Below are 27,993 nucleotides of genomic sequence, written 5' to 3'. Positions count from 1 at the left end.
CTAGAAAAGAAATGGAAGGTTGGTCTAGAGGCTAGATATGGAGGAAGTCAGTACACAAAGGCCCCACACTGGGTCTTTGGACTTGCCTATGACCTCACAGGGGTCAAAATCTATGGCTGCAGCTGGTCAAAATGTTTTCCTGAGGCTTACGATAGAATGTGCCTTTTTGTCATGAAGTAAACTCTACCAGAGAATAAATATATTTGCTTCTTTGAAGGTGGTGAGGCACTGGAACAGGTTGCCCAAAGAAGTTGTTGATGCCCCATTCCTGGAACTGTTCATGGCCAGGCTGTATGGAACTTGGAGCACCTGGAAGATGTCCCTGCCCATGGCAGGAGGGTTGGAATGAGGCGATCTTTCAGGACCCTCCCAATCCAAGCCTTTCTATGATTCTATGATCCTAATATTAATTGGCTTGGATTTTGAGTGTAACTTCAGGAATGAGTGCTTTGGATTTTCTGCTGCAGGGTTTTACTTTAGTTGCAAAATCTGTCAGATTTGTTTTACTTTAAATTCCCAGTATATGTGCTTAACCTTCATTGCACCTTGAGGTAATTTATCTGTAAATTAACACTAATCAAGAAACCTGAAGTCATGTGGGATGCTTCTTATATTTTGAAGATAAGTAATATTAAGCCTAAATCACATTTAAAGAGGATATTAATTGAAGTAGTAGAGCAGGACAAATCAGTAAAACAGAACAGCCAGTCAAACTGGGTTAAAGTTGCTTTGCTTTCTACAAAAGCAGAAAGCACACATGGAGTATTAATTACCATATTAATTAATATTTTTTACAGTTCTTTGCAGAATATAGGTGTCTACAGCATCTGTTGTGCAGAACCAAAAAATGGTCAGTCCTGCCTATTAAAATAAACTGAGAAGGGAAGCCATATGTCAGGAAGCTCCTCTGCTGGGGGCTTGCTGGGTCACAGGAGAACTCCTGGAGATGATTTGAGCCCACAGCTCCATGGTGAGGCTTCCAGCCGCTAACTCTTGGCAGTTCTGCAGGGGATTAGGATAACTGTGCTCCCAGGTCTTCCTGTTAGATCTGCGGCAACATGAAAGGTTTACTGGGATAGAAAGAGAAGACAGGAAAGGGTTGGAGGGAGGAGAGGGAGGACTCATCATCCTTGATGTAGATACTGCTGAACAACTGGACTTCAAAGACTCTGTTAGTCACCCCAGGCTCCACATACAGTCAGTGGAGAGGAAAAAGAACTCAAGAAAGATATTTGTCTCAGGACAGGAAATGCCTGTTTCCCTGCTGCCCATATGTACATGTAGGTACCTGGATACTGGTGAAGTTAGCTGAGGTGACCATGCATAGCCTATTGGGTATGGCAGTCTCCTGGGAGGAGAGATCCTGAGTTCTGGCCTCTGCTTCAAGGACTTCTGATGGAGTTTGTGCAGATTACAGGTCACATGGACACAAGCATTAGTGAATGCAGAGTGTCCCTTCTTCCTCCAGCTGAGGAGAGTGCATTATCCCAGCAGGTAGTGCATTATCCCAGGGGCTGAGGTACTGCTGAGGAAAGTAGGAAGTGCATATTTGAATGTCCTTTTACAGGAGAAGGAACTTGGTCCACGTGCTGCTTCCTGGAGAGTCCTTGGACCATTAAGCAACTGAAAGTGGGAACCACCTCCTGTACAGCCCCTGCTCTGTAAGACAGCAGCAGCTGCCATTACCTTCTGGGAGGAGGAAGACCTGCCAGGAGGTCTTGACATGACCCAGCAGCCTGGACAGACTGGTTGCTTCAGGGGGTTTAGGCTGAAGAGCAATTTCAGAGCCCCAATGGATTTGGAAGTGAGCTGAGTGCTGAACTTTCAGGCTTGTCAGGCCTCAGGCTCTACATAGGGAGGAGCATGAGACATCGCAGTTAAAAAGATTGGTTCTTCACTGTCCACACCTGATATCTGGGCAGAGCAAACCTGACATCTCTCACAAGGGTATCAAACCCAGCTCCTCTTGGCTTCCCCTGGGTTTCTGGCAGCCCTTGGATGATCCATGGTGGATCACAGGGATGGGGCACAGGCTGAAGGGCTCTGGGTGACAGCTACTCCAGGGCACTGCTGTTTTTCCCAAGCCTTGCAGCACACCCCAGTAAAAGCCTTGCAAGCAGAAGGCTGTGCTGCAGACCAGTGGGAGGGAGAGCAGGAGGAGGAACGACACAACACATTACAGCCAGGGAAAAGGATTCTGCATCAGGGATTATGTAATTTTTGACATGTCCTACATATCACGATCCAGTACCAGGGAGCTCACGCTGTGCCCTGCCACGTTAGCAGGGTTCACTTTAGACAGTTACTGTTAAATGACATTCCTGTCCTTTCGGAGCTTCTCCAATTTCATGTGTACCACGTCCTTCTGGGGCAGCTCCTCAGATCCCGCGTGCTGCGTGGCACCAGGCTGGAGCCGCACACTGCATGTGCCCATGCCCAGGCAGTGCCAGGGGAAGCTGTTACCTCGTACTTCAGCTCCCTGCAGGAGGGAGGCTTATGGACGAGCCCTTCGCCCCACTGCAGGCCAGCACCCATTAGGACGTGGTTTGCATTTAACTGCACCTCCGGAATAGGAATCCTCATTTGGGAAGTAAAACCCTTTGGCACTGTTACCAGACCAAACCCATCCCTGCTGGCTTTATGGCCCCTGATGGCTTTTCCACATTTCACATGGGACTGAGCTCTCAAATGCATTTTACAAACTTGACCAACTCCCTCCAATATCTGCTGGGGTTCATTTTCCCACTGATATTTTGCTTATTCCAAATGAACTCCACACCTTTATCTTTTTTTCCCTCATTGTTTTTTTCTTTCAGCAGAGAAATGGGCAAGTGAAAGTGCATCACATGTACAGTCTGGGAAGAGCACAGAGGCAGCCAGGCAGCCATTGCGGGGGTTTGGCACCTTGCTCAGGAATGAGCACATGCAGGTAGAATGTTACTCCGCTGCTCCTGCTGAGCGCTCTGCAGTTCAGTCTCTGCTGAATCCCAAAGTCGAGCAAAAAGCAGCTGGTTAAGGTGGAATTTGAAAATCAGTCGTAAGATAAACAGGTTGCAACATTAAGCATTCTCCAAGGGAAAAGCAGTGTGCAGCATATGTTCTTACTTTGGAAGATATTTAAAAAAAAAAAAACAACTTTAATGGACTCTTCACTGGCTTATGGTAGCGGAGCTGTTAATTAATTAAATAACTATATGTGAATGGCATCCATTGGGAAAGAGCCTCACAGCTTCCAGATGCCAGTTATTGGCCCCATTACGGGCCTAAAACTATTACAGTAAATCATTACATGCTCCAAGATGAACTGGCACACTATTGCTGCGAGGAAGGATGGAGCTATTCTCACTTGTGCCATTTTGTGCCAGTTTTTATCTAGTGAGATTAATTAGTACTTTTAGAAGTGCAAGTCAGAGCTATAAAATATTAAAGGATATTCCATCAATGGAGTGGAGACCTGCTTAAGAAAGGCTTTTAAAACTTTTGGATGTTCACGGGTAGATAGGAGTTGAAAGAGATAGTGAACAACATCTGATTTAGATTTTTTTTTTTAAGAAAGGTCAGATTTATAGCTAGTGGGACTGCATGAAGCCTCCTTTATGTACTATGGGAATACTCAGAGGAGGACATTAAAGTTTATCACTGAAGTTCAGGTGCCAGGTAAGCAAACAGTTTCTCAGGCCAAAACCAATCATTTAAGGCAGTTATTCCAAAAAGAAAATAAACCAGAAAGTATTAAATAACCTTTTAGCCTGGGTCCCCTGCTGGGAGGGGAACATTTTCTGACATTGGATGGCAGCCTAGAATCTATGATCTGGCCTAGAAATGGCTTTTTTTTCTTCTTTTTTTTAATTATTAAGCTATAAATTTTCACCCCAAATGACCACTATGGACCTTTCTGGTTTTTTTAGGCTGGGAGAGGGAAAACCACTGAGTCACCTACATCATCGCTTGCCCAGACAGAGCATCCTTTGAAAATCCTCTTGCCTGCTCTGTCTGTTCTGAAGCCCAAAAGCTGAGTACTGAAGAGGCACTTCAGGGACTGTTTATACAGTTTACCCAATAATTAGTTCTTAGAGACATTAATTCATGGATAGACACTTCCTCTGAGAAATTATTCCACAGCTGAAATTCCTCCCACAGCTGGACGAGGCAGGCTGAGCACATGGGGCTGGAGATTTTGCAGTCCCTCAGCCAGAGCTGGGGAGGAGCAGTGCCGAGGGACCTGCTGCTGACACTGTCCTCTTGCTCCAAGCCCTGCTCTGAACCATGTGCGAAATCTCTCGCCTGAACCTGAGTTCAAGCAGGGTTCAAGTGGGGCCAGAGAGACCAAGGGGGCTACAAGGAGCCACCTTTGCTGGTGCTGGTAACCAGCCCTCCCACGCAGCCCTGCTGGGGCAGACTGAGAGATGCCATCACTGATAGGCCTCTGCTGCTTAACGCAACAACCTGTTTGTCCAGAAGGACAGACAGGATCTCCCCCGGCTCAGTGGGAAAGCATCCCAGACTGTTCTGGAACAAAAAGCCTCCACACTGCCCCGGGACATGGACGAGGGGTGGCCATGGGGCTGTGGGTGAAATGCAGCTCTGCTGCTCAGCCACATCACATCCAGGTCAGCCTGGCTTGGAGGACAACATTCCTTCCCTACACCATGGTGTATAGGGCACAGGGTAAACCATGTGTCCAATAGCTCTTCAGCAAGGGTAGAAAAATCAGGTGTTGATTGCTTGGGGGAGAATCACAAGAGAATGGATATGTCAGGAAAACCAACCTCATCTCGCTGCTTCTCCTAAAGCAAAGGTAAGGCCACATTCACACAAATCCTACAGGGAAGTGGGACTTACTGTATGAGAAAAGCATGAGTGAGGGTTTGCTGACTAACTCCTAGTTAAAGGAAACAAATTGATTTATTATATGAGCATGACAAATTGAGACACCGATCTTCCAAGTCAGGCTGTGTGAGCAGCTCCCCGTGTCCACGTGGCTCTGATACAGCCCAGTAAGGCTGACAGCTGGGACGTGTAGTTGCCAAACTGGGAATATTGCTGGCTCGATTGCAGAAGGTTGGAAAGTTTGTGGTTATACTTTTCTGATGCGCCTGAGATTTGGGTAGGAGCCACGGGAGCTACGGCTCCTCTGCTGAGGCACAAGGACAGGCAGCTGCTTTGTCAGCCTTCCCCAGCGCGTGTGCTGGTAAGAAAGCACAGGCCTTTCTGTTTTTAAATGAAAACAAATTGCTTTCAGGACCTTGGATCTGAAGAGGGGAGTGTCATCATGTGTCCAACACAAACAAAAAACCGAGCTGAGCCAAGACCAGCCCAGTGCTTGTCTCCCATTCTCTGGCTGTAAACACAAGAGACTCCTCTTGGCTTGTGTGAGAGTGGGAGGGAATGCAATCACAAAGCAAAAAATGTTGTTTCTACTTGATAGTTTAACGTCATGTAGGCAGGAGTTGTGCTTTTCTACTGAGCACACTATTCTACTCCATGGAGTCTTTGAATGGCCTGTCCTTGTAGTAGAGGAAAATAAACTGAGAGAGGAAAAATACAGCTACATTTTTTCTGCAACACAGATACACTTTGTTGGATTTTTTCCTGAGTGCAACATATGTACCAAAAATACCAGTGTGGTCTTAATGCCATGAACACCATGACTGATGTATTTGGTGGGAAAGGGCTCCAAGTCACTGGGGCATGGAGAGTACAGGGGGATGGGGACAGAAGATGCTTAGATTGTGGATTTTGATCCAGAACAAGGTGGAAGGGAGTGCCAGTCACCACAGGCTGGGAACAGGACTGTGCTATGAGCCTGTGGATACCTCTACAGGCTTCAGAATCACAATGTGAGACAACAGCCACTGTCAGCATGGCCTGATGTCCTTCTCCAGCCACCACCACCTGGCTCTGCCTCTGCATGTGCTTTCCTACACCACAGTATTTTTTTCATGCCCCATGTTCTGAGTAATTTGGGAAAGAAGTAGGAAAAAGAAAGAGAGCCATATATAATGATTGTAGAGTTAATGGTGGATTTCAAGTTCCTAGGTGGAGGAATAATGGATTAGTGTTGAAGTCTGGTTCAGTTATGTATGTTCTGGCAGACACAGCTGGAGGAAACCTTGAGGTGTAGATGAAAAGTCCATTTTCACTTTGTAAAGATGTATGCACAGCCTTAACTTTAAAGGTATAAATTTTCCCGTTGACTTCCCTGGAACTATTCATGCATTAAACATATGCATGAGCCTTTCTAGAAATAGGGAATATAAATGAGGCTACCAAAATAGTTAGCCAGAAATACTTTCTGTACAATGGAATAGAAAAATTTACAAGAGGTGTGCACATAGGAGCTCTTAGGAACAGATAAATGTAGGCCACACTGTTAAAGGACAGAGCACGTTGCTTGTGTACGAGGGTGTTTCCAGCTACCTATAGAGCAGACTGGAGTGCAGTTTGCATTCATTACGTTAATTAAGCAATTTACTGGAATTTAGCATGTGGCAGATTGGCAGGAGGCAAGTTTAACTTGGGTTGTGTGGCTGAGATCCTTTCATTGCGTTGACAACCTCAAGTCCTGCCAACACAGAAGCACACTCAGTGCATTTCTGCTGGTGGCTTCTGTGCTAAGTCCAACTTAAACAATTCCATTGGGGCCTGACAAAGGGAATGGATAAAAATGAAAAGGACCTACATTACTTGAGCAGTCTGTTGTGGGCAAGATATCCTGAGTCTGTTCATAAGTAATGAATTTTCATTCAAGGAGTAGCTTCCCTGGGCTAGCAAGAATTCTGTTAGCTATTAGCCCATAATTATATTTTTAATATTCACACGGGAAATGTTTCTATTTTTAATGTCTGTAGCTGTTTCTTCACATTGTTTTTCTTGATAGGTTTATTGTCTAGGTTATGTTGTAGTCATCAGCATTTAAATCTATAGGTTGTTCTGGAGTTACCATGGCCTCTTTGGGAATGTCAGCTACACAAACTTCCAGCAAATAAGCAATATTGAGACTTGAACTTGTGGTTGGAGAACAACATGAACCCAGCCTACAGCACTATCAAAACCACTTGTTTGGCAAAGCTGCCCTATACCCAAGCCTTTTAGACCTGTGTTTGTTAAACCACCTTAAAACAGACCTTTAAGTTTTGCTGTTTTATGGCAGAAGCCTGGGCAAGTCACATCCTCAACCATCTTCTATGTTTCCTTTGATGAATTAAAAATGAATACTTGAACAAGACCATCAACTAGAAGTCTGCAAAAAAGCAATTCCTTATTCAGGAGTACTTAAGGCTTTTATGCAGTTTCACAGGATTGGGGGAGTTTGGGTCTTTGTATCAAGACTACACTCTGACCTCTCTTTTCTTCTGTATTCAAAACCTAATGTCACCCTGCCCAGGATTATCTGGATTTGCTTTTGCATATCAAGACCAATGAACTGGTTAGAAGGAAAGCTGTGGGGAAACAAGGCAAATCCAAAATGAGATGAGGCTCCAGTCTCTACTCCAGTTTCCACTTGTATTTATTCTGGTTTCCAGCAGGCTTCTTTTGGCTAAGACAGATTTACTGCTTGAGCTTTGGCACAATGTTTCAGACAGGGAGGAGATCTGGGACAGGAGACCACAGTGTAAGAAAATGTACCTCCCATTCAGTTTTCATTAGACAAAAGGATTTCTCCATTGCCTTTGAATGTCCTCTTTTGTCCATGATGGCTTTGCAAGATGAAATGCCTTCTGTTCTATGTGTTGCTGTTGTTCACAAGAACTCTGGAGGCAGCTAAATACATGTTTTTGTCTGTGTATGAATTAATATTTTAGTGTTAGTACATCCTACCCCATAATTATACTGAATTGGTTTTGGAGAGTTTGAAAGCCTACCTGCTTCCCAAAAATAATGGTTTTGGCTTCAAATAAATGACAGGACAACAGTGACACTGAAATCATCCAGAGCAGAGAGTAGCCAGGACCAATTTTACATACTGGGAATTCAGCAGGTTTTGAACTTTTGCACTGGTATTTGATAATTTCGTATCATAACAGAAAGCACTTTTGTTTGTGTCACCTTTGTTGTCCTAGAAGCTAAACCTTGCTCTTGGAGAAAACAGGCTGTAGGATCAAAAGATCTGGAAAACCAGCCTTGTTATTCTGTGTCTGCATTTTTATAATCTTCAGGCTCTAATTCAGCTGTGCTGTACATGTAAAAGTGCAAATTCAGAAGGAATAGTTCAAAGTTTGACTTTTGGCTTTCAGATCCTGCAGAATTTTCTTCATATCCAGTGAATTCATTTAAACACCTGTCTGCAATCCTGCCTGCTCTGTGTTCTAGCACTCCCTCCTACTTTTCCTATTGTCTGTGGTATCTTTGATCAATCCATGAGTGGAACAACACTGTTAAGGGATGCACAGCCCAAACTGGAGTATAGTTTTAGTTCAAAAAATAAACCCAGAGAATGTCCTTTTCTTACCTTTGGGGTAGAATACCACACAAACTCTGTCTTACCAGAAAAGGAAGTATTGGGAAATTTTGTTTCCTAGAAGAGTTATTAGAAGCAGGAATAAAACCCAAACCAACATGAAAAGAAAAGCATGTTTTGTAATCTTGACACTCTGTTAAGCTGCTCTTTCTTGTTAATATTTGGTTCATAGCCAGCACTGCCATGAGGGTTGGATAAAGTGTCACTGAGACTGCTGGATGCAACCTCTGTCCTTCATTCAGAGCAGGAAAATGACTTGAGCTTCTTTACAAAACAGAAGTGACTACAACACAAAACACAGGCACAAGATCCCACCAGAGCAGAGCCATGAGCAGAACTATGGAATTTGATCAGAATGCAAGAAAGGGTTTCCTTTAGTGGTGTCTGTACTCCTTGACAGTGGTTGGGAGTCACTGGCACCACATGCGGGCATTGTGCTGCTCTAGAGAGGAGCAGAGCCGGCTCTCCCTGTGCCAGGAAGGATGCCAGGAGCAGTGCCCTGGTCCAGGAGCCATGCTGGACCTCCCAGCAGGTGTCTCCAGGTGATTCTCCTTTGGGCTGTGCTGCGGTGCTCAGGCACAGGGGTGAATTACTGACACTGGTGTGAGCTGATCTGCAACCAGCAAAGACCTGAGAATGTCAGAAATTCCCCTTTCCATCACTGAGAAAGGTTGATTTGCTACTGTGGCATGGTGAAAATCGGGCATATTAGGATTGCCCTTCTGAGTCCAGGGGGTCTCACTGACTCCTCTGCTGTGGTGGGAGATGGAATCTTTCCTGAGCATCCAGCAGCCAGCAGTGGATCATGGATACTCTCTGGCAGGCACCAGGCAGCTGAGGCCTGCCTGCCTCCAGCTAGCACTGACTGCTCCTTGATTTAACCACACCTGCGGGAGTGAAGGAAAGAGCTCAGCCAGTTGTTAGGATATGGACTTATGGAATCCCACAGGACATTTCCACAAAATTGACAACTGTGCTAGTAAGTACTTTTTTGTGTCTGCTCAAGGGACTGAAATGTCTAAGTTATTATCTGCAGCAGGGACTTCAGGCTTAATAGGCTCAGAGTGCTTGTGCAGGCCATACAATCAATGGGAAGGGGCATGTAGTGTCAGGCTGCAAGATTTGTTGTGAACAGGATTGCAGAATAATCATATTTGGAATGCTTCCATGGATTTTAAAGATGGTGAGTGAGCCCTTTCCTTTAACTACATGAGCTATTCAAATTCCTGGCTCCACTGGCTTCTGTAACTTCACTGCCTATGCAACTGGTCTATAGCATTTGCTTAGGGGATTCATAATTTTTTTTTAAAGCATCATTTTTTTCTGATGGGTGAAAATACAAGCACCTTATAATTTCACAAAATTTTATTGTCAGAAAAGTGCCACTGATGCTTATGGTAATTGAAATGCAAGCAGTGGCAGTAGTATCACTGCAGAGCCACTAAGTTAAGGCATTAAAATAAAGGATAAGGGAAAGTTCAGCCATGACCTTCTAAGTGAATGCTCCTCATCATGGGCAAGACTGCTCAGCAGGGTGGAGACACAGTGTCCTGCCACCAGCTTCCTGCTTCCCAGAAGGGGTTGAACTGTGTCCCATTTCCAGCTAGAAGAAGCTGTGACAGGAGCTTCCAGTGGCAGTATGTGCTGTTCCACCAGGGCATGTTGATAGGAATTTGGAGGAGCAAAACAGCAGCTCTGGTGGTGTCTCCTCTCCAGCCAGGTTTTCCTCTTCAAGGTGGCCGCAGGCTGCTCCTGAAACCCCCTGACCTTTTTAGAGTGTGCTGTTTCCAGCTAAGCCATTCTTTGCTATTATGGGCATTTTTCTACAGGCTCTGGAGAGAAATGGAGCCCTTTGCCTGCCAACTTTTGTTGACCAAATGGCTCTCCTGTTTCCCATACTTTAGCAAAGCCTTGAGGAATTTCCCAAACAGCCTCCCCTCTTCTCAACCCCTTCCCCTCTCACTTCCCTCCTTATAGAGATAGTGGGATGGAGACAGAATTGTCAGTGATGGGAGTCTGAGATGTGCCTCAGAGACAGCACTGCCCACCACAGCATGGTCTTCTCTATCAGCAGTGTGAGAGTGTGCAGTACCTCTTAAGTCAAAATTCCTGTTCATCCCATCACAGGAGATGGAGAGTCTGTTCCTTGACCTTTGCCAAGCCACCTTTGAGGCCTTGATTTCTGTCTGCCACTGCAGGAACCTCACAGCCTTGCCTGGCCTCTTTTTGGAGCAATGGCCTAAAATCTTGTCTCTCTTATACTCAAACCCCAAGATTGCTTCTTTTTCCTATCTCCCCCACAGCTAGGAGGTCTTTAGCACAGGCCCAGCGAGATGTATGAGAAAGAAGCCTGGAAAAAGGTTTAAATTAACTCTAGTGGTTGTGCCAGCTCCTGCAGAATGAGTGCCAAGATCCAAACATGGCTGTTCACCAGCATTTGGCAAGGCGGTGACATCTTGTCACCGCTATCCTGGGGCACTGAGGCCCACACAGGTACAACGACCAGCTGGCTGGGGCAGGATGCAAAGCAGGGTGGGAAAGCACAGGGAAGAGTGCCAGGCTTTTCCAAAAGGAAGTCACAGCCCTGTTTCTTCAAAATCATCTACTCTAATGCGACATTACTCCAGACTGCCAGCAGAATCAAGCCTCCACAGCTATTTACCAGCTACACTGACGTGTCACACAGGTTCAAGCTTCCCTATCTGGGTAGCCCAGTCTGTGCTGGTAATAAAGAGTGTACATAAACTCTCAGCAAAGGAGAAAACTACTCACTTTCAGTGAAGCTTAGTCCTGCCACAGAAAGCTGCAAGAGTGCTTTGGAGCTAAGTGCTGACTGTTGGGAAGGTGCCTAGAGCTGGAAGGAAAAAACCCCCAACATAGAAGAGGAAGTCTGTTTTTACATTTAATTCCTCCTGGGTCCAGAAAAGCAGGGCTTTATATTTTCATTATAAATAAGCTATAAAGCATTTATACAGTGGAATCCATATGGCCAGGTGGGAACTACCTGCAGGTCATCTCTAGTCAACCTTCTCTTTGAAAGCATTACCATACTAGACACATCAGCGAACAGTTCATGGGTCCTTTTGTCGCATTCCACGTTATTCACAGCCCAGTGCCACTCTGCTGTCTTCTCTCACACAGAAGGATGGCCAGACCTTTGATTTCAGAGACTGCTGCAAGGCATCAGTTCTCCATCCAGATCATGCACATCCATTGTACTGATGCTCCTTTCCCTGTCTGAAAATTTTTTCCATTGCCAAAATCTTCCAAGTCCTTCCAGTGTTTCCCCCTTTCTGAAACACATGGGTCCTGTGTTACTCTGTAATTGTTGGACACCTTGCACTTGTCTGCAGCTTTTATACAGGTGAGAATTCACTGCAACTTCCTACACCAGCTGGAGTTTGGTGCTGTGGCACAGCTTCCTCCTGAGATGGGTGGTAAGTTTGGCCTATGGGTGGTAAGTTTGGCCTTGGTGATGGCAAAATGACATTGCCCATTGCCCCAGCGTGGTATCTGCATATCAAAAGTACAGTTGAATAAAGAGGTTCAAGAGACGTTTTATAAGAGCAGCCACAGAAAAGTAAAAAGTCACGTTTCTCTTCAGACACAGTCCAAACCTGCCATAAAGCTGCCATCAAAGTGGTTATTTCTTCTTCCTTTGTCCATTACTCTCCAGCAAAAATACAACTGCAGGTATGTTTCCACAAGACAACATTTATCTTCTGCCATTTCCAAACTCCAGGGAAAATTAAGCTTCTGAGATTAGTTATAGAAGAAAAAGGAAACTTGAATTTTATGTGCAAGTACAAACTTAAACCAAGCAAACTCTTATTTGTATTTTATTTGCTCTATAAAAAGTCTAGGAATACAAAGAACTTTTAACTGAATATAAAACTCAACATTTTCTTTCCATGTGTCCATAGAAATATTAGTTTAGTTGAAAATAAATATAAAACCTGCAAAATACCTTAATTTGGTTTTGCTAAGAAGCTCTCTCATTATGAAAAGGATGGAGGAAAGGGTGAACTAGTTCCTCTTTACTTCAAGCTTGCTGCTCTAATTCCATGTTGCATATGAAGCAACAAACAAAAATTCTAAGGAATGTAAAAAGTTCCTGTGCCTACAAAAGCCTTAATAGTACCACCCTGAGCTGAAGAACAATGGCACTGACATGAAAGGATTTTCATTTCTAAGAAATACCTGGCTAAATCAGAGTTCAGGAATACAAGCATTCCATGCTCTTCTGCAGGGCTGATTTAGCACAGACGTACTAACCCGAAACGTGCTTCCTGCCTGGGAGACTGAGCTGCAGCAGCTCAGGGCACCCCAGGTGAGACACTGGGCTGGAGACGGGGCGGTACCTCAGGTCTAGGTGAAAGAGGAGAATCTGCATTAAACAGAGTATTCCAGGTATAACGCCACATTTCATACGCTGTTCCTGGCTCACAAGGATCAATTGCAGTCTCCACTAACTACAGTCGGTACAAAATTTTGCAAAAATTCTCCACTGAAGAAATGGCAAACCCCATTTTTAATACTCACAGAGCATTAAGGTACAAACAAAATTGCTGCTTCCCAGGTTCTTTATCAGTGCATCTTTCTGAGACTTGTATCCTAAAGGTTCATTTTCCCAAATGCCAGAGGATGAGGTCAGTGCACTCCCAGATTATGCACTGCCTATCCCTCCTGCAGTATTACAAGGATATGCAGATGCTCAGCACTTCAGAAATCCAGGCTTGCTATACAGCTAAAACAAATGTGCAGAGCATGAATATTACAATTACCAGAGAATTAAAAAAATCTGTCTGCATTCAAAGTAAAAATAAAACTGGGAAATTTCAAAATTTCCTGAGGTGCTCTTTTTGATCAACTAGAACTTTGGCTTCATTTTAGTTTAGGCATTTCTATAATAGTACAATGCAAAATACAAACTACATTGTGAATAATATAAAAGCTTTTTTTCCAGACGGGAATGCCAGAACATATCCATTGTTTTTTTCTCTCAAGCATATTCTTTAGCAAGTATGATTTTATGAAGAAGTTAATCATCAGTGGAGATGTATTCTCCAAATGGAAAGTGGGGCTGGTTTCTTTTTTTTCTAGTAGAAATTACATAGTCCTAGAATTTTCAGATTTTAAAGTGCTCTAGTTGTACTTGAATTTTCCCATTCTTTTTTACAAAAAAATCAAGAATGCCCTTTATGATTATTTGTAGTGGAAGTGTCTACTCATGGTGAACCATCTAACTTGGGTCCACTAGGCTGAATGGTTGTTGTATGTTTTTTCATGGATTTGTGTACTTATGCAGGTTTTGAAATAAAATACATATTGGTGCTGATGGATTAAAAAGCACAAATGAAATGACATTCTATAAAATCATCAGCTCTGGGGAGATGTCGAAAAGGCAAAGTTCACTTGTATCAAAGAACTGATGGCATGAAGAAGCAATCAGATGGAAGGTTTAAAATGAGAAGGGGAAAAAAGGAAGTGTTCTCATAGAAAGAATAATTAAACTGAACTCATGGTGAACAGACACGGTGGAACCCAAGAGGGTAACAGAACTATACACAGCTGTGATTCCAGACATACATTCAGCTTGAAAAAGCTGCTTCAGAAGTCAGGAAATTCAAAGGTAAGTGTCTCACAACAGTGGTTTTTAGGCATCTTCCTCAAAAAGATACTGAGTTAGATACTTCTTCTTAATATGCATTTTTGTTAATAATCTCTTCAATCTAAACTATAAAACGTGCTGTGCAACATGACTGAACAAACATCACTGTGAGAAATATTTCCCCCTTGTTTGAGTAATTTGAATTTGTAAGCTAATGTAAGTTTTTGTATTAAATAATGTACTGTGTGCAATTTTCTTTCTTGTAAAGCACTTTGAAGCTTTCAAAGGGCACTTCTAGGTTCATAAATAATGTGGTGTTCTTTGCCAGAACTGTAGGGCATTTCTCATAAGTTCTGAATCTTCTTTGCCAGAATTGCAACATGTGCATGCCAAATCCTGCACACAAATGTTCTACATGTGGCAAATACATATTGGTAAAGACCAGAGGCATTCCTCGATTTCTTAGAGAGAGTGGGGAAGGAAAAGAAGTGGGAAGGAATAATGAGGGACAGCAGAGAAAAAAAAGTCTGTGCATGATTAAAAAAAACGCCTAACAACAAAAAAAACAACCTCCACTCCCAAAACATCCCCTAACTTGCACTTAATTATTTTCAAAAACTAAACTGTTCGCTGCATGCAGCACAAACTCACACATATCCTGCACTGGGTCTTTACTTTTCCTTCAGTCATCAAAATCAGGCCTGTATTTCTTTAAAAGATGGAAGATTCTTCAATGCCAGCTGTTTGTAAGGGTCAGAACACCTGCAATCCCTGCTCCTCTGAGCACTTGCTAATGTAAATGGAGAGGTTGAGAGCTTGGAGAAGCAGCACAGTCAGGATCACCACTATTTAATAGGCTGTGAAAATGAATTCTCTTCTTCAGGCAAAATCGTGACTGCATTTCTTATGCCCAAGGCTACAGGGAATAAACCAAGGCCAATGTTTATAAAGAGTGAACTCTGGCCTTTTTGCAACCTCTGCCACAGACAAGCAGACTCCTACTTCTGGAGTGTGGAAGAGGAGTAGTTTAAAGCAGCAAGACTCAGAAATTCCAACAGGCATTTGGCCACATCGGTTAGATTGCTGAAGGATACCGTAAGTTTAATGTGTCTTTGGTTACCATTTTCTTGATTAGGCACAAACAAGTAATGTCAACATTCCTCTATTGTTTGGACTGAACTGCTGAAGTAATTCAAAACTTTTACCATTCCCCGCCCTTCACTGAATTTTAAGAAAATGGTGACAACAATTATTAATCACCCAGCAACAACCAGCTAGTTGAAAAGTTACTAAAAGGTACTTAGACCTAATCAGGCCTTAAGCACCAGGATTTGCTAAATGTTTACCAAATAAACTGATGTTAAAACTGAACTCCACATTCTGCAACGCTAAATGAACGTTTTACTATCTGGTTTCTTTTGAGGTGGCAAGAAACTACAGTAAAACCTTTGCTGTTGCCAGAATTACACTGCTTAGAGAAAAATATCCTGTGGGTTACCATTTGCTGCCATGATTTACAGAGATATGGTCTGTAGTCTGTATCAGTTTCATGTGGAATTTTTAAAGGTAAAAAGCTTTCTGCAGAGTTTGCAGATTTCTGCATTAGTGTCTGTGTTGTTGCAAAGAGGATCAAGTGGTGCTGTGTCACAAGCTTTTCAAGGAAGTTAGCACATTTCTTCAGGTTCATCTCCTGCAAGGTAAGACTCTCCCCTCCGTTGCTTCTGTCTATCCAATAAAAAGCTGATAAACTGTCTAAGAGCAAAACACAGAGCGAGGGGTGAGCGCAGAATAGGTTTTCTAGAGAGTAGAGAGTGAGGAGTAACTGAGTGCTACTATTGCAGCTCACAAGGAAAAGCCTTCCCAGGCATTGCTTTATCGTTTCTTCTGTCCCTTGTGCCAGTCTGTTCTCAAGAACAGTGACCAGCCGGAGCATATCGAAATGGTAATCTGTGTCAACAAACATGACTTCTACTTCCAGTCCTCCTTCTGCTTTGGGAATGATGCAGCGAGCTATTAGGTGATAAAGCATTTCTGTTTTTCCTGTCCCTTCTGGGCCATGGAATTCAATAACATCTCCTGTTCAAAAACAAAGCAGCATGTTGTCAGGTAAGAGCATTTACAGCCCAGTGTCAGTTTTCAGTGTTTTCTGAACCAACACTCACTATTCCATAAACTGAAAAATGCATTTTAGACAGTTTGATATTAAAAAAACCCCATTTAAATCCTGGTTAGCATCTACCAAGAGGTATTTCAATTTTCAAGAAAGGCCTCTAAAGTGAAGTTAATCAGCTGTGAGCAAAGGTTGTAAACCTCTGCCAGCAGCATCTAAGAGACTTCTATCAATAAAAGGTTTACAACTGGATTTCATCTGTATCACTACAGGCAGATGAAGGCAGAAGAGGAAGCTGCTCCACAAAAGCGGCTAAGAAACCATCTACGTTATGCACACACAATTAAGAAATAACAAAGTAGAGGACAAAACAAAAAAAATCTGACATATTAGAGGTCATGTCACATAGATGTCACATGCTGCATGTCACAAGATTCCTACAGGAGTCTGTGACTGGTGAAGAGAACACCACTAAGTTTATTTAGCACTTTTATTCTACTGTGGTGATAATAATGTGAAACTGCCTCTTTTGACAAGGGAGACTCAGGGATTCCTTCAACTCCAGGCAATGCCTCTGTCTGAAGCAAAGGATCTCTGTTCATAAAAGGATTCAGCCTAATTACCTCATCCATGTGGGTCATAAAATACATATCATAAAAATTTAAAATGTTAATTAAAAACAGCATTACGCTTCATTAGGAAACCAGTTTTTTTGTAGAATGTGAATGCAAGATACTCTAAAGCCTTATCCAAAGTCCTCTGATTTCTTGTATCAGAGCAAGACTCTAAAAAAAGTTGATTTATAAGCAGTTCTTTATAAATTTCTAATTTGGGGAACTGGATTATTTATTTATGACATTTTGGATTTCAGGCAGAAGGGTAAATACACACAGTAAGGACAATCACACAATTGTAATTGTAGGAAGGTAAGAGACTTCCACGGCCTTGGCAAGTGCAAATGGCGTTACAGCTTTCCATAGGGGGATGCGAGAGTAGAGAATTAACTGCAACTTTCCTTAAACATGTTCGTGCCTGCCCGAGTTAACAGGGTTTTTCAAGTCACTGCTCAGCTTCCAGAGGATGTCCTCATTCACAAGTGCCTATAATGTCAAGCTTGGGATGGGGGGAGGAGGATGGTAGGGAAGAAACCAAGCTCTTCTCCCTTTGCAAGTGTTAAAAGCAATTTACACCTGATGTGACAAGTCTGTCCATTTCAGTGACACCCAGAAATACCATTTCTATGAATTTCTGATACTTTGAAATTTATTAAAAAGCTTGACTGCCTCCCAAGCCCTTACTAAGCTGTTCTGAATGGCCCCCTTGCTTCTGAGAGGAAAAATGACTACATTTCCTGGGACATAAGTTTTTATTTTCTCTTCCTGTCCAGAGGTCGCAGTGCCCAACTCTTGACACTTGCAGCCAGTGGCTCTGCTGTCACACAGCCTGTGCCAGAGATATAACCACACCCTGGCAGGGTGAGATACCAGCTTGGAAGAACTACCCGAAATGTGCTGGGTAGGTCATTCCCTCATATTTTGTCTCTTGAAACATTTTAGAACAATTGCGTAAGGCAGCTCTTGTTAAGGAACGAAGTGTATCTTTTGTCACTGGCTGTGGCACAAAACTTCTGCCACCCTGACTGGCATTTCTGAATCCAGACCAGTAACTGAGTGGGCTCAACAGGCAATACAGACTGCTTCACCTGCCTTTACAGCAAAATATGACCTGTTTGATTCAAAAATTATCCTGGGAAATAAATGCTTCACTTTTACCACTTGAAGACATTCTAGCAGGATATCTGTGTGCTGGAGAATAACACTGGATGAGGTTTTTTTATTGGCAGAACTAAGAAAACTTATTTAAGTAAAAATTCTAAGTTGAATGACAAAAATCATTCTCAGAGGTTTTTATGGTGGTGGTTTATGAATGTTCATAGTAAGACAGCCAAGCACCCCTCAGAGTTTGTTCAACACTGCTGAAGGAGATACACAGCTGCCTTGTAGTTTGACCAAGACACTTGAGTTACTCTGAAAACATTAACAGCTTGGACTGCAAGAAAACCTCAAGAGAGCTGGGGATTTCTGTGCCTCCCTGATTATCCAAGAGGCTGCCCACAAGAAGAACGGGTGCAAAACAGGAGCCATTTATAGCAACATCTATAAATGTAGGGTTTCATTGAATTAGCAACCAGGCTGTTACAGTAAGATAAGAGGGGAAATTCATTTCTCTGGATCAGAGAGGACAAACCATGACACAGCAAAGGAGGAAGGGAGGCCAGCAACATTTTCAAGAAGCCTCTGACACCCTGACAATAGGTCACAGAAGAAACTGAGTGATCAGGACTAGCATCATCCATTAATGTCAAAACAACTTTGAAAGGAGGATTAGTAAAAAGATACTGTCACAGGATGAGAACAGCCTGAGAGGGAGAGCAGGAACAGACATTTTAACATGGAAGAAAGTTAATGGGAATTTTTTCTATTAGAATTAGTGTTGGCAGATGTTAAACATATCAGTAGATGAATGTTCCATTAGCTTGGCAAAACATGCAGAAGACAAACTAATTGGGTTAATAAAGACTTAAGTTTGTGAAGATTTAACAGATGGAGATGGATGAGCAGAGTGATTTCACATGAAATTCGGCACTGGTGAATTCAAGAAGTAGGTTTTAAGGAGTCCCACAACACACTGCCTGGCTCAGGGCAGCTTGAATTGGCCCATTATGGACAGACTAAAGAGAACAATAGTCCTGCTATGAATGTGCATACCGGTTCAACTAAATGATGCTGCAGAAATGTAAATATTTATGTAAGATTAACATATTTTTAGCTGAAACATTGTGCTCAGTCCTGGTCACCAATTTGGTGTTATCTTTTGAAAGAGAAGAACCTTATTTTCGTCTGTAATCAATCCACCAGCAAATGCTGGTTAAACTATTTTCTGACACTGCAGATACAAACAAGCTGTTGGAATACTCAGCAATAACTTTGTGTGTTTCACATTGTAGGCTACCTTGAAGTTCCTGGGCTGGCCATTTTGTGCAGAAGCTGTCACTAATATTTATACCATTTATAAGTGAAGTTGAAAGGCCTTATATTTATTCCAAGTTAATGCTGGGTGTCATGCTATTGCTGAACATCAGAGCATTGCACTGACACCCACACCTTCATGCCAGTGGCACAGGGGAAATATGACTGGCAATAGTGGAAGATTATTTAATGCTTGTGTCACTTTTGCTCCATTCCAGAAGAGCTTAAATGGTATGTAATTAATGTACTTATGTGTTCTTAAATATGCAAGTCCATCATAATTAGAAGCAGTGGTTAGAATATCACATTAATACCTATATTACCTCTCCCTATTTTACAGTACCCTGACATGCAAGTCATGAACACTTAACTAAAAGTAACCTTTGGATAGTTTATTGAGACTTCATATATTTGTTTGGTTTAAATACCATCAGAAAAAAAGAATAATTTAGGTCTTTGCATTGCTTTAATCACAGCATTTTAGATGAAGCACTGTTCAGTATGGACTTCATGGGCAACATTACAGAATTCCACAGTGACACACTAAAAGTCAAGCTCATGACAAATGGAGAGGTAGGCCTTCAACAGGGATTTCAGACTGAATAATGAGAACACACATCAAAATAACATACGGGCGCACATGAATACTGTGGTATTAAAAGACAAAGCAAAAACATAATAAAAGGTGAAGTCCATTTATATATACAGCTAAAGAGCTGTGCTAATATGTTAGGCAGTTTCATTAATGTCAGCCAAAAAGCATGACCAACATGGGTAATAATTGATACCATTTGTTGAAACCAGAAGAAAAATACACGGGCTTCAAAAGCTCAATGACTGTTGGCACTCTTTGGCACCAGTGATGAATTTTACAAGGTTTTCAGCCATCTTAGAACTGAGGTTCTGGAACACTCTTTGGACAGACATGAACAACCTATAAAGCTTTAAGAGCAAAGCAGATAATTTGACATAAAATTATGTAATGCTATGGACTGCAGCAAGGGCAGTTAGTGATCCCCAAGAAAACTTCGTAAAGTCTGTTTGACCAGCACGTAACCAGTTTAGTCTCAAACAGTGCATAAAGTTGACTAAAAAATACCAAACATCCAGACTAAAAGATCAGCATTTTATATTTATGTTTTGAAAAAAATACAGTAATATCTCATCTTCTAAAAAATTAAGAATTTGAGAGCCCTGTGAAGCATACACCAATTTCACTCCTGGCCCTTAATTCTTCTAGTGAGTAACACAGCCATTCAGAATTGAGAGTATTTAAATATTCCTCTATGCTCTGCTTGCACTGGCTTTAGCAGTATTTCTCCACCCTTTATCTTTGTTATGTCACATTGGAAACTTCCAGGGCAGGAATCATGTACTGCTAAAGCCCACATGCGTTCTCAAGTGCTGCAAAACAATACACAAAGAGTCTCACAGTGACTGCATTTGTAGACTAAGCATCATCTCTCATCCAATTATCCTGATTCTTTTTATTGCTTTTTCTGCTATTTCTTCTGAACCTTCTGTATTTGTGGGGATTAAAACTGCAGATAAGCGTGCTGCTAACCACTGAAGCCCTATACTTGCCCTATGAAATCCACTCATTCATACCTAAATTCCACAGCAGTACCTCACCAGTTGATCCTTACAGTTTGCCACTCATATGCCTATTTTCATACATATTTTTAGTCTTCTGTAATCAGAGTTCTCTCTTCCATTGTGAAATTAATGAAATTTCACACAATCTGGAAAATAAGTCTGACTTCCTGAATAGTGTGTTAATTTCTGTTTAGTTCAGTAATTTCTTTCATTAAAATATCCAACCTTGATCTTAAAATTTCTTGGTGTCATTGGGAGGTTACCTGATTTCTCCAATCTTAAATTCAGGTTCATTCACTGAAGGTCTCTATGAGCCATGTTGATCCTGACATTGTGAACTCATTCAACTAATTAGTACCTATTTCCATAATGGAATTGTTTATGAAGTTCTATCTAAGTATAATTAGGATTTTTCAGGCCAAGACTGAATGGCTTGATTACTTGGCTTTATTGAAAAATACTGTTTGCTCGTGCCCCTTACCCTAACTTACCCAGACAACTCCATATCACTGAACTCTTTGCTATTTACTGAACCTCACGTTCTTTGCAAATTTCTGCAGTTATGACTTTGTGGTGGTTGTCTAGACCACTGATTAAAAAAAAACAAAGAGGTTTAATGACAGACTCTAGAACAAACTGCTGTAAAACTATTAGACACTGACCAACGTGCTTGGTATTTACTCACACCTGTGTTTTGATATGCATAAAGTAGATTTTAAGGCCTATTAAACAATGTTTGGAATGGTGACTTTGTATTATTCCATTTTATCTAGTTTGCATAGCTACATCAACAATTAAAACTCTGATCTAGGGCAAAATAATTTACTTGTATACGTATCTCTGTTACATTGCTCTGAGAATACTTTTACATGGACATTTTTCGATTAGTGCGATAAAGACATTTTTACCATGGACAGGAGATCCTTCCTCAGCAAACAGATAAGGTTCGAGATTCTTCAGAGAACTTCTGCCCTCAAGTCGTGCAAGCAGCTTTTAAAGAAAAGATAAAGAGCCATGCTGTCAACTGAAAATAATGGACCTTGGGAAACAAATTTAAAGGATTCTACGAACTGACAGTTTTCCATGACAGTCCTATCGAGAGATTAGCCTGATTTTAAAGATGTTTTCATAAATACATATGGAAATGTATAGTCTGTACTACAGCAACAGAAGGTTCTAGCCTTACAAACAATGAGCACACAGATTCAGTGGCAATGAGGACTGGATATATGAGGAGAAGTAAAGCTTAAAAAGCAAAGGCTGCTCAGGTACATTACTGAGAGGAACTGCCTCCGGTACACAGCAGTGCTGCCCATTCCAAAGAAAAAAGGGAAAGAACATCATTTGTAACAACCATCACCTCCAAAAAAAATACTGGCTGAGACGTGAAACCTTACCCATCATCAATCCCTCGAGTCAGCCTCTCTGAGCATTTATAAGTAAAACCATGTGCATTTCACCTGAAAAGTTACACAGGACTCCTCTGGGCTACAATCCTACTATATCATAGTTACTTGTTCAAACAGAGTATGGATTAAGAATGTTCAAAAGTAATTAGTCACCAGTGGCTCTGCAAGAACCTTTCTAAAGCAAGCTTGAATTTGTTAAGCAAGTTCTCCAAAGCCCCTTGTAAACTAAGTCCATTGTAAAACTAATTAGTTCAAAGATCACGGACAGTTTCTTAAATTGAGAGGTATTTGCATAGCAAGTGGATAGGTATTCACAAAACCTGTGTTAGTAGTAGTTCTGGCACACTGTGTAAAGCAAGAATGAACATTTCCCTGGTACTAGAGCTGTTATTCCCTACATGTATTAGCACACATGGGAAAGGACATTATTGGGATGCTCAGTGTCACCAGAGCACGTACCCTGGTGCCAAATACTACCTTCTCCAAGGCACCCAGCTGTCATTTAAAGATCTGAACAAAACAAATCCTGTTCAGTTTTATCCCATCCTCAAGACCAAATGAGCAGTGAGCACACACCTTCAAACAACTGCTGCCTTCTCTTGCTTTCCTCCTTGCTACATCCATGAGCAACATTTGCTCTGAATTGTCTTAAAAGTTCTTTGAACAGTTGTGTGTGTGTGTTTGCCTTTAACAGTAAAATAAAACTCCATTAAATGGCCCTGAATTTATTTCAAGTGGTCACAATGGGAATCTAAGTGTGACATTACCATTGACATTTTAAGAGTCCCTTCCATTAACAAAATGTCAGTGTGTTTGCCTTGGCCTCTTCACACGTATCCAGGAGAGTTTTCTGACTTGTCCTCTGAAGGGCCAGAGTAACACTTGAATTGACCTTGCTCTGGATCACCAGATCCTCCTGTTACACTTCACACATTTGTGCAGCACAGAAAACACAGAGTGAACTCTTGGAAACCAGCAGGGTTTCATGATCTGGACAAAGCAAAAATCCAGATGGACATATGTACACAAGAATACAGGAACGTAACTTGGGGTACATGAACCAGCAGCTCTCAACTACCTTGGCACACCCTACATGTGCAGCTCTTCTGTGCAAGCAGCTGCCAGGGCCTGGCCCTGGCCCCCAGCAAGGGGAGGGACCACAAATCTCTCACCTCTTCGTTGGCAGTGGAAGTTGAGAGAAAGAGGAAAACCACCACAGGCTGCTGCTTTCTGATGCTCTTCACTTCTTAGCAGAGGAAGCACCACTGTGGCACTCAGGGATAACAGGGGCTCAATGACGGGTGCTGCTGGGGCCAGCAGTCACAACTACTGCTGGCCTAAACACATTTCTGCAGCCTCCTGCTCCTAAATTAACTTGTACATTAATAAATACATCCTCTGCAGTTAATTTTTTGTGGAAACCATGAGCTGCTGTCTCCTCTTAGACTATTAACTCTTTAAGTTTACTGTGAGAGCTTTGGAAACACACAGTAGATTGATTGCTATCGTTTAAATATGAATCTGCAGTTATTTAAATGACAAGTTTATATATTAATTTTAAATAACTACAGGTGCTTTCTCTGAGCACTGCTCATGTAGGTAATTTATGGTAATTTGCTGATGATAGCGCACCTGTGTTTTTATCAAGCTTGTATTTACTTCCGAGTTCTGAAGCAGAATCTCCAAAGGCACTTGCCTCATTAGTGCCATGCTGGGAGCAACGGGGTTCCAGGCAGAAACAGCCAACAATTTTCCTTCAACTCTCACAAAGGTTTGTCCACACTGCAGCAGAAGTGATGGAATCAAAGATGAGATGAGACACTACACAGGCATCCCTCCCCTCTGCCCACATTACAGACATGGACAATATGGGCTGTTCCAAATGGAGGAAGAGCCACCTTGGCTCTGTTCCAGGGGAGGCATTTCCATTTTGCCTTCTCACACGTTCTTCTGGAAAATGAGAGGGGGAGAAATCTACAGCATGTGAAGGGAAATCTGAAAGGTGTATGTCAGGTGTCCCAAGCTTTGTCACAGACAGGGTACAGAATACAGCAGTACAGCACCACTGGAGAGAACCTTGAAGTGGGAAGAGCTTAGAAAAAAATCCTAAGTCCATTTCAAATCCCATATTAACAGACTTCAGATTCTATAATTGAACTGTAGGTGCTCATTTCTTCCTCCATAAGCCTCTCTTTATCTTCTTTTACAGAAAACACTACCTTTTAGCAACCTGCTAGTCGTAGGTCCTCACTCTTAGGTGTTCTTTGAAAATGTAATTATGCCAGCAAGAAACTGCACAGATGTGCAGTTACACGAAGAGAACAAGCTGTACAGCAAAAGCTCAGCAGCAGCTGGGTTAAATGTCATTAATTGCAAAGCTGATGGGACTCAAATATTTTAACTATGCCTTTTATAATTTATCGTTCTTTTTATAAACAAATACGCATATGGACAGTTCCACTGACTAATGCAAGATGTGCTCATAGTCTGTTGGGTTCAAGAGAGCTGTGCATCAATGGAAGCACACATGTAGGTCTTGTCAGCAATGAGAGATTACTTCATTAAAATGTTAAAGAAATTCAAATTAAATACTCCAGCTCTGTTAGAGGCTGTGAGCTAACCTACAGGCTATTTACACATACAAACCTATCTCAAGTACTAGACAAAATTTAATTCTCAACCACTATAACCGCTCTGACTGAACTTTTGTAAACTTTGGGCATGAAGACGTATGCAAGCTATTTGTCATTACTTTTATTGTGATATAAGCTGTTTTGCAAGAAGCTCTAATCTGTTGTATTAATTACATTCAATAATAAAAGTATAACACTGCAGTCTCAGTGTAACTCAGTAAAATCTGACTTTACGCATGAGGCTATTTGAGGAAGTATTGGTTTAAATTAAGTGTTTTCTGTTTCAGGCGCTTTTAACAATTTTTTTTCCAGACACTGTATTCATACATTGACCTCTCTTAACCCATTGGTTGTCAACCCCTCCCTTGTTCCAGGCTGGATATCCATCCACTGCAGGTAGTTGATGCCATGTGCATTCCCTGTTCGCACTACTCATGTGGACAAATAAATGCATTTACCCCTTGGACACAGAGTACATCTCATGCCCTTAATTCGTGTCTATTTGCTGATAGTGGACATCTGGTTCTAATTTTTCTTTTTTTAAGTGCCAAAAGGGCTTAAAAGCTCAAGTCCCCCTAAAAGCCACGCAGAGCTTTAACAACAAATAAACTTTATCACACATATGTTTTATGTGAACTATTCAGCATATTCTGGTACAGTTCCACACAATCTCCACGCAATTAAGTTGCTGATTGCAAGTGGAAGTTTCTCACAAATAAACCACCCAGAAGGGACAAAAACCCCTAATACAACAACACAACAAAACTCGGAAACTCAAACCTCTTTTCTCCTAAAGAGGAGGAAAGCAATTCCACCTTACATACTGTTTATTTATAGAATCGTAAAGTCGGAAGAGACCTCTAAGATGATAATAGTTCGAACCTTTAAATCAAACCTTCCCCACAAGTATTTTTCTTTAGGCATCCCCTCCAACACTTAGGAAGGGAGCCCGAAGGAAGTATTTATAAAACAATTACCGAGACAAATCAAGCAATCTCCCCCCGTGCTGCAAGAAGCGCCCAGGGCAGGAGCCCACCCGCATCCCGACACAGAGGCAGGACAGGGACCCACGGGCCCCTGATCCCTCCGGGATCCGCAGGAAATCCACCGAGACAGCCTCCGCGGCGTTTCGGGGGGTGGAACTCCCTCCGTCCCTCCCACACCGCCCCCTCAGGAGGCCCCGAGGGGGCTCTCCCGCGCCCGCCCCGTGGCGGTGACGGAGGGAGGCTCGGCGCTCCTCTTCCCCCCCGGCTGCGGCCTCGCCCAGCGCTCCCCGCCCGTGTGCCCGGGCCGGGGGCTGAGGGGAGCAGGGCGGGGGCCGCGCCTCACCTGCGTGCCCGACTCCGCCCCGCCGAACGCGTCACCCATAGCGGCCCTCGCGGCTCCGCGCCCGCCGCCGCCGCCCCGCAGCGCCCCCGCTCGGCCGCGCCCTCTGCGCCTGCGCGGCTCGGCCCCTCGGGAGCGCGGGGTGGAGCCTGCCGGCTGCGGAGTCGCGGGTTCGAGTCCCGCCTCGGGCTCGATTCGCGGCCCCCCACACGCCCGCCCGTCCTGTGCGGCTTGGGATTCCTTGGACACCGCCGGGAGAATCACAGAGTCAAATAGGTTGGAAAAGACCTGTGAGGTAATCGAGTGCAACTTATGACCGAACACTACCGTGTCAACCAGACCATGGCACTGAGTGACTTGTCCCGTCCTTCCTTAAACTCCTCCAGGGACGGTAACTCCACCAGCTCCCTGGGCTGCCGGTTCCAATGTCTAATTACTCTTTCTGAGAATAAATTCTTCCTGATGTCCAACCTAAACCTCCCCTGGCACAGCTTACAACCATGTCCTGTCATCCTGTCCCAATTTACCTGAGAAGAGGCTGACCCTCACCTGGAGGCAGCTGTTTATTTATTTTTAAGGACCTGTCTTTCTATAGGTGTGTGTGGGTTTTTTCTGCTCCTGCTGGAAAGGGGCAGGTGGCTGGGCTGGTGTGACTCAGGGGATGGTCCTCTGTGACACTGGGGTAGTTGTGACTCAAGGGAAGCTCGTTCACGGGGCTGCAATTAAACTCTTGACGCCTGCGAAATTGCTCTTTGCCAAAGCCAGCTATCAATTATGACTTAAATTAAAAGGGGTCTAGAGTATTTATAATAAGTCTCTGGAATGAACTGGGCTTGTATGGTGTGTGATGCTCTGGGGCAGGAGCTGATGGCCAGTGGCTCGGTCACATCAGCAGCCGTATGCCCATGGCTGGTAGCAGGACCTGCTCCTCCCGGATCACGGCCCGTCCACTGCAGTTGTGCAACCTGGGCAGGCAAGAGGGATGGGCACAGGGAGAACATGGGAGAACCTGTTTGTGTTTTCCATAGGCTAAATGCAAAACCAGCAGGATAAGAATAGCAGCTCCCAGTATCTGCATATCAAAGAGCAGTAATGATATCATCCCTTTAGGTCTAGTGAGGTTATCGGTGATACTGCACGTCCTTACAGTTAGGAGGAGAAACTGGCGGTGAAACAGTTCTCTGTTTCTTCAAAGAAATCATGTTTGTCTATATAAAAGAGTTTCTACTAGCATGCACCGCAATAGAAAATCTAGCCTCAGATGCAAGGCATCAGCTTTGTTTACTCTTTCAACCCTCTTTCAGCCCAAAATACGCAGCTCCAATACAAAACACACTGTCATTGCCACTTGACTAACTCAGGTGCTAGATGGATGCCACCAGCTAGATTTAACTCAATTCAAGTCTCTAGTTTCAGTGTCCAGTCTTAATTCTGCTCATTAAAGTACAGAAGGGAGATGGTCACTTTGCACAGCTGAGTAGTCTTTTTCTTTTTCTGTGTATGGATACACATGCCAAATTATCAGGAGCATGGAAGGTGGTTCTCTAGTGAGAAGGTCTTGGATGACTGCAGGGAGTGCACAAAAATGCAAGTACAATACTTTTGGTTTCACTGTATTGAAGGAAGTTTCTGCCTTGCATTTTGGAGGAAGTCAACATAAGGGACAGACAACTTTAAGAGCTGCATGTCTGACTGTTCTTACAGTACCTCAGTGGTCTGGGCCACGTTCCCTGGAAAAGTTTAAAAGCTTTGTTAATTGGTAGTGATTGCCCTTGAAGCTGACTGAGGAGTGACCTAACCCAAGAGCAGAGTGGACTC

General features: G+C 43.0%; 1 protein-coding gene across 5 annotated transcripts; it reads right to left on the bottom strand.

The window, feature by feature from the left end:
• Positions 1 to 6: 6 nt before the first annotated feature.
• Positions 7 to 26,277, bottom strand: XRCC2 (X-ray repair cross complementing 2). 5 transcript variants are annotated; one of them, XR_006018660.1, is made up of 5 exons: positions 26,179 to 26,236; positions 23,849 to 23,998; positions 21,716 to 21,797; positions 12,662 to 16,148; positions 2,818 to 12,217 (listed from the first exon to the last, which is right to left on the bottom strand). XR_006018660.1 is itself a non-coding variant. In XM_042044222.1 (4 exons), exons 1-4 carry the CDS (start codon positions 26,215 to 26,217, stop codon positions 895 to 897), a joined length of 447 nt encoding a protein of 148 aa, XP_041900156.1. In that variant the 5' UTR covers positions 26,218 to 26,236; the 3' UTR covers positions 7 to 894. The 5 variants fall into 5 exon arrangements, 3 of the variants coding, with proteins under 3 accessions (XP_041900156.1, XP_041900153.1, XP_041900155.1); XR_006018661.1 differs by having other exon boundaries at positions 12,737 to 16,148; XM_042044222.1 differs by lacking the exons at positions 2,818 to 12,217; positions 12,662 to 16,148 and adding an exon at positions 7 to 1,070.
• Positions 26,278 to 27,993: the final 1,716 nt, after the last annotated feature.

This window comes from Corvus kubaryi, unplaced genomic scaffold, assembly GCF_017639235.1.
Source record: "Corvus kubaryi isolate FWS band 111438036 unplaced genomic scaffold, C.kubaryi_AGA036_p1.0 37398, whole genome shotgun sequence".
Lineage (NCBI taxonomy): Eukaryota > Metazoa > Chordata > Aves > Passeriformes > Corvidae > Corvus > Corvus kubaryi.
The sequence above is the reverse complement of the archived record's forward strand: the minus strand, read 5'-3'. Positions and strand labels throughout refer to the sequence as shown.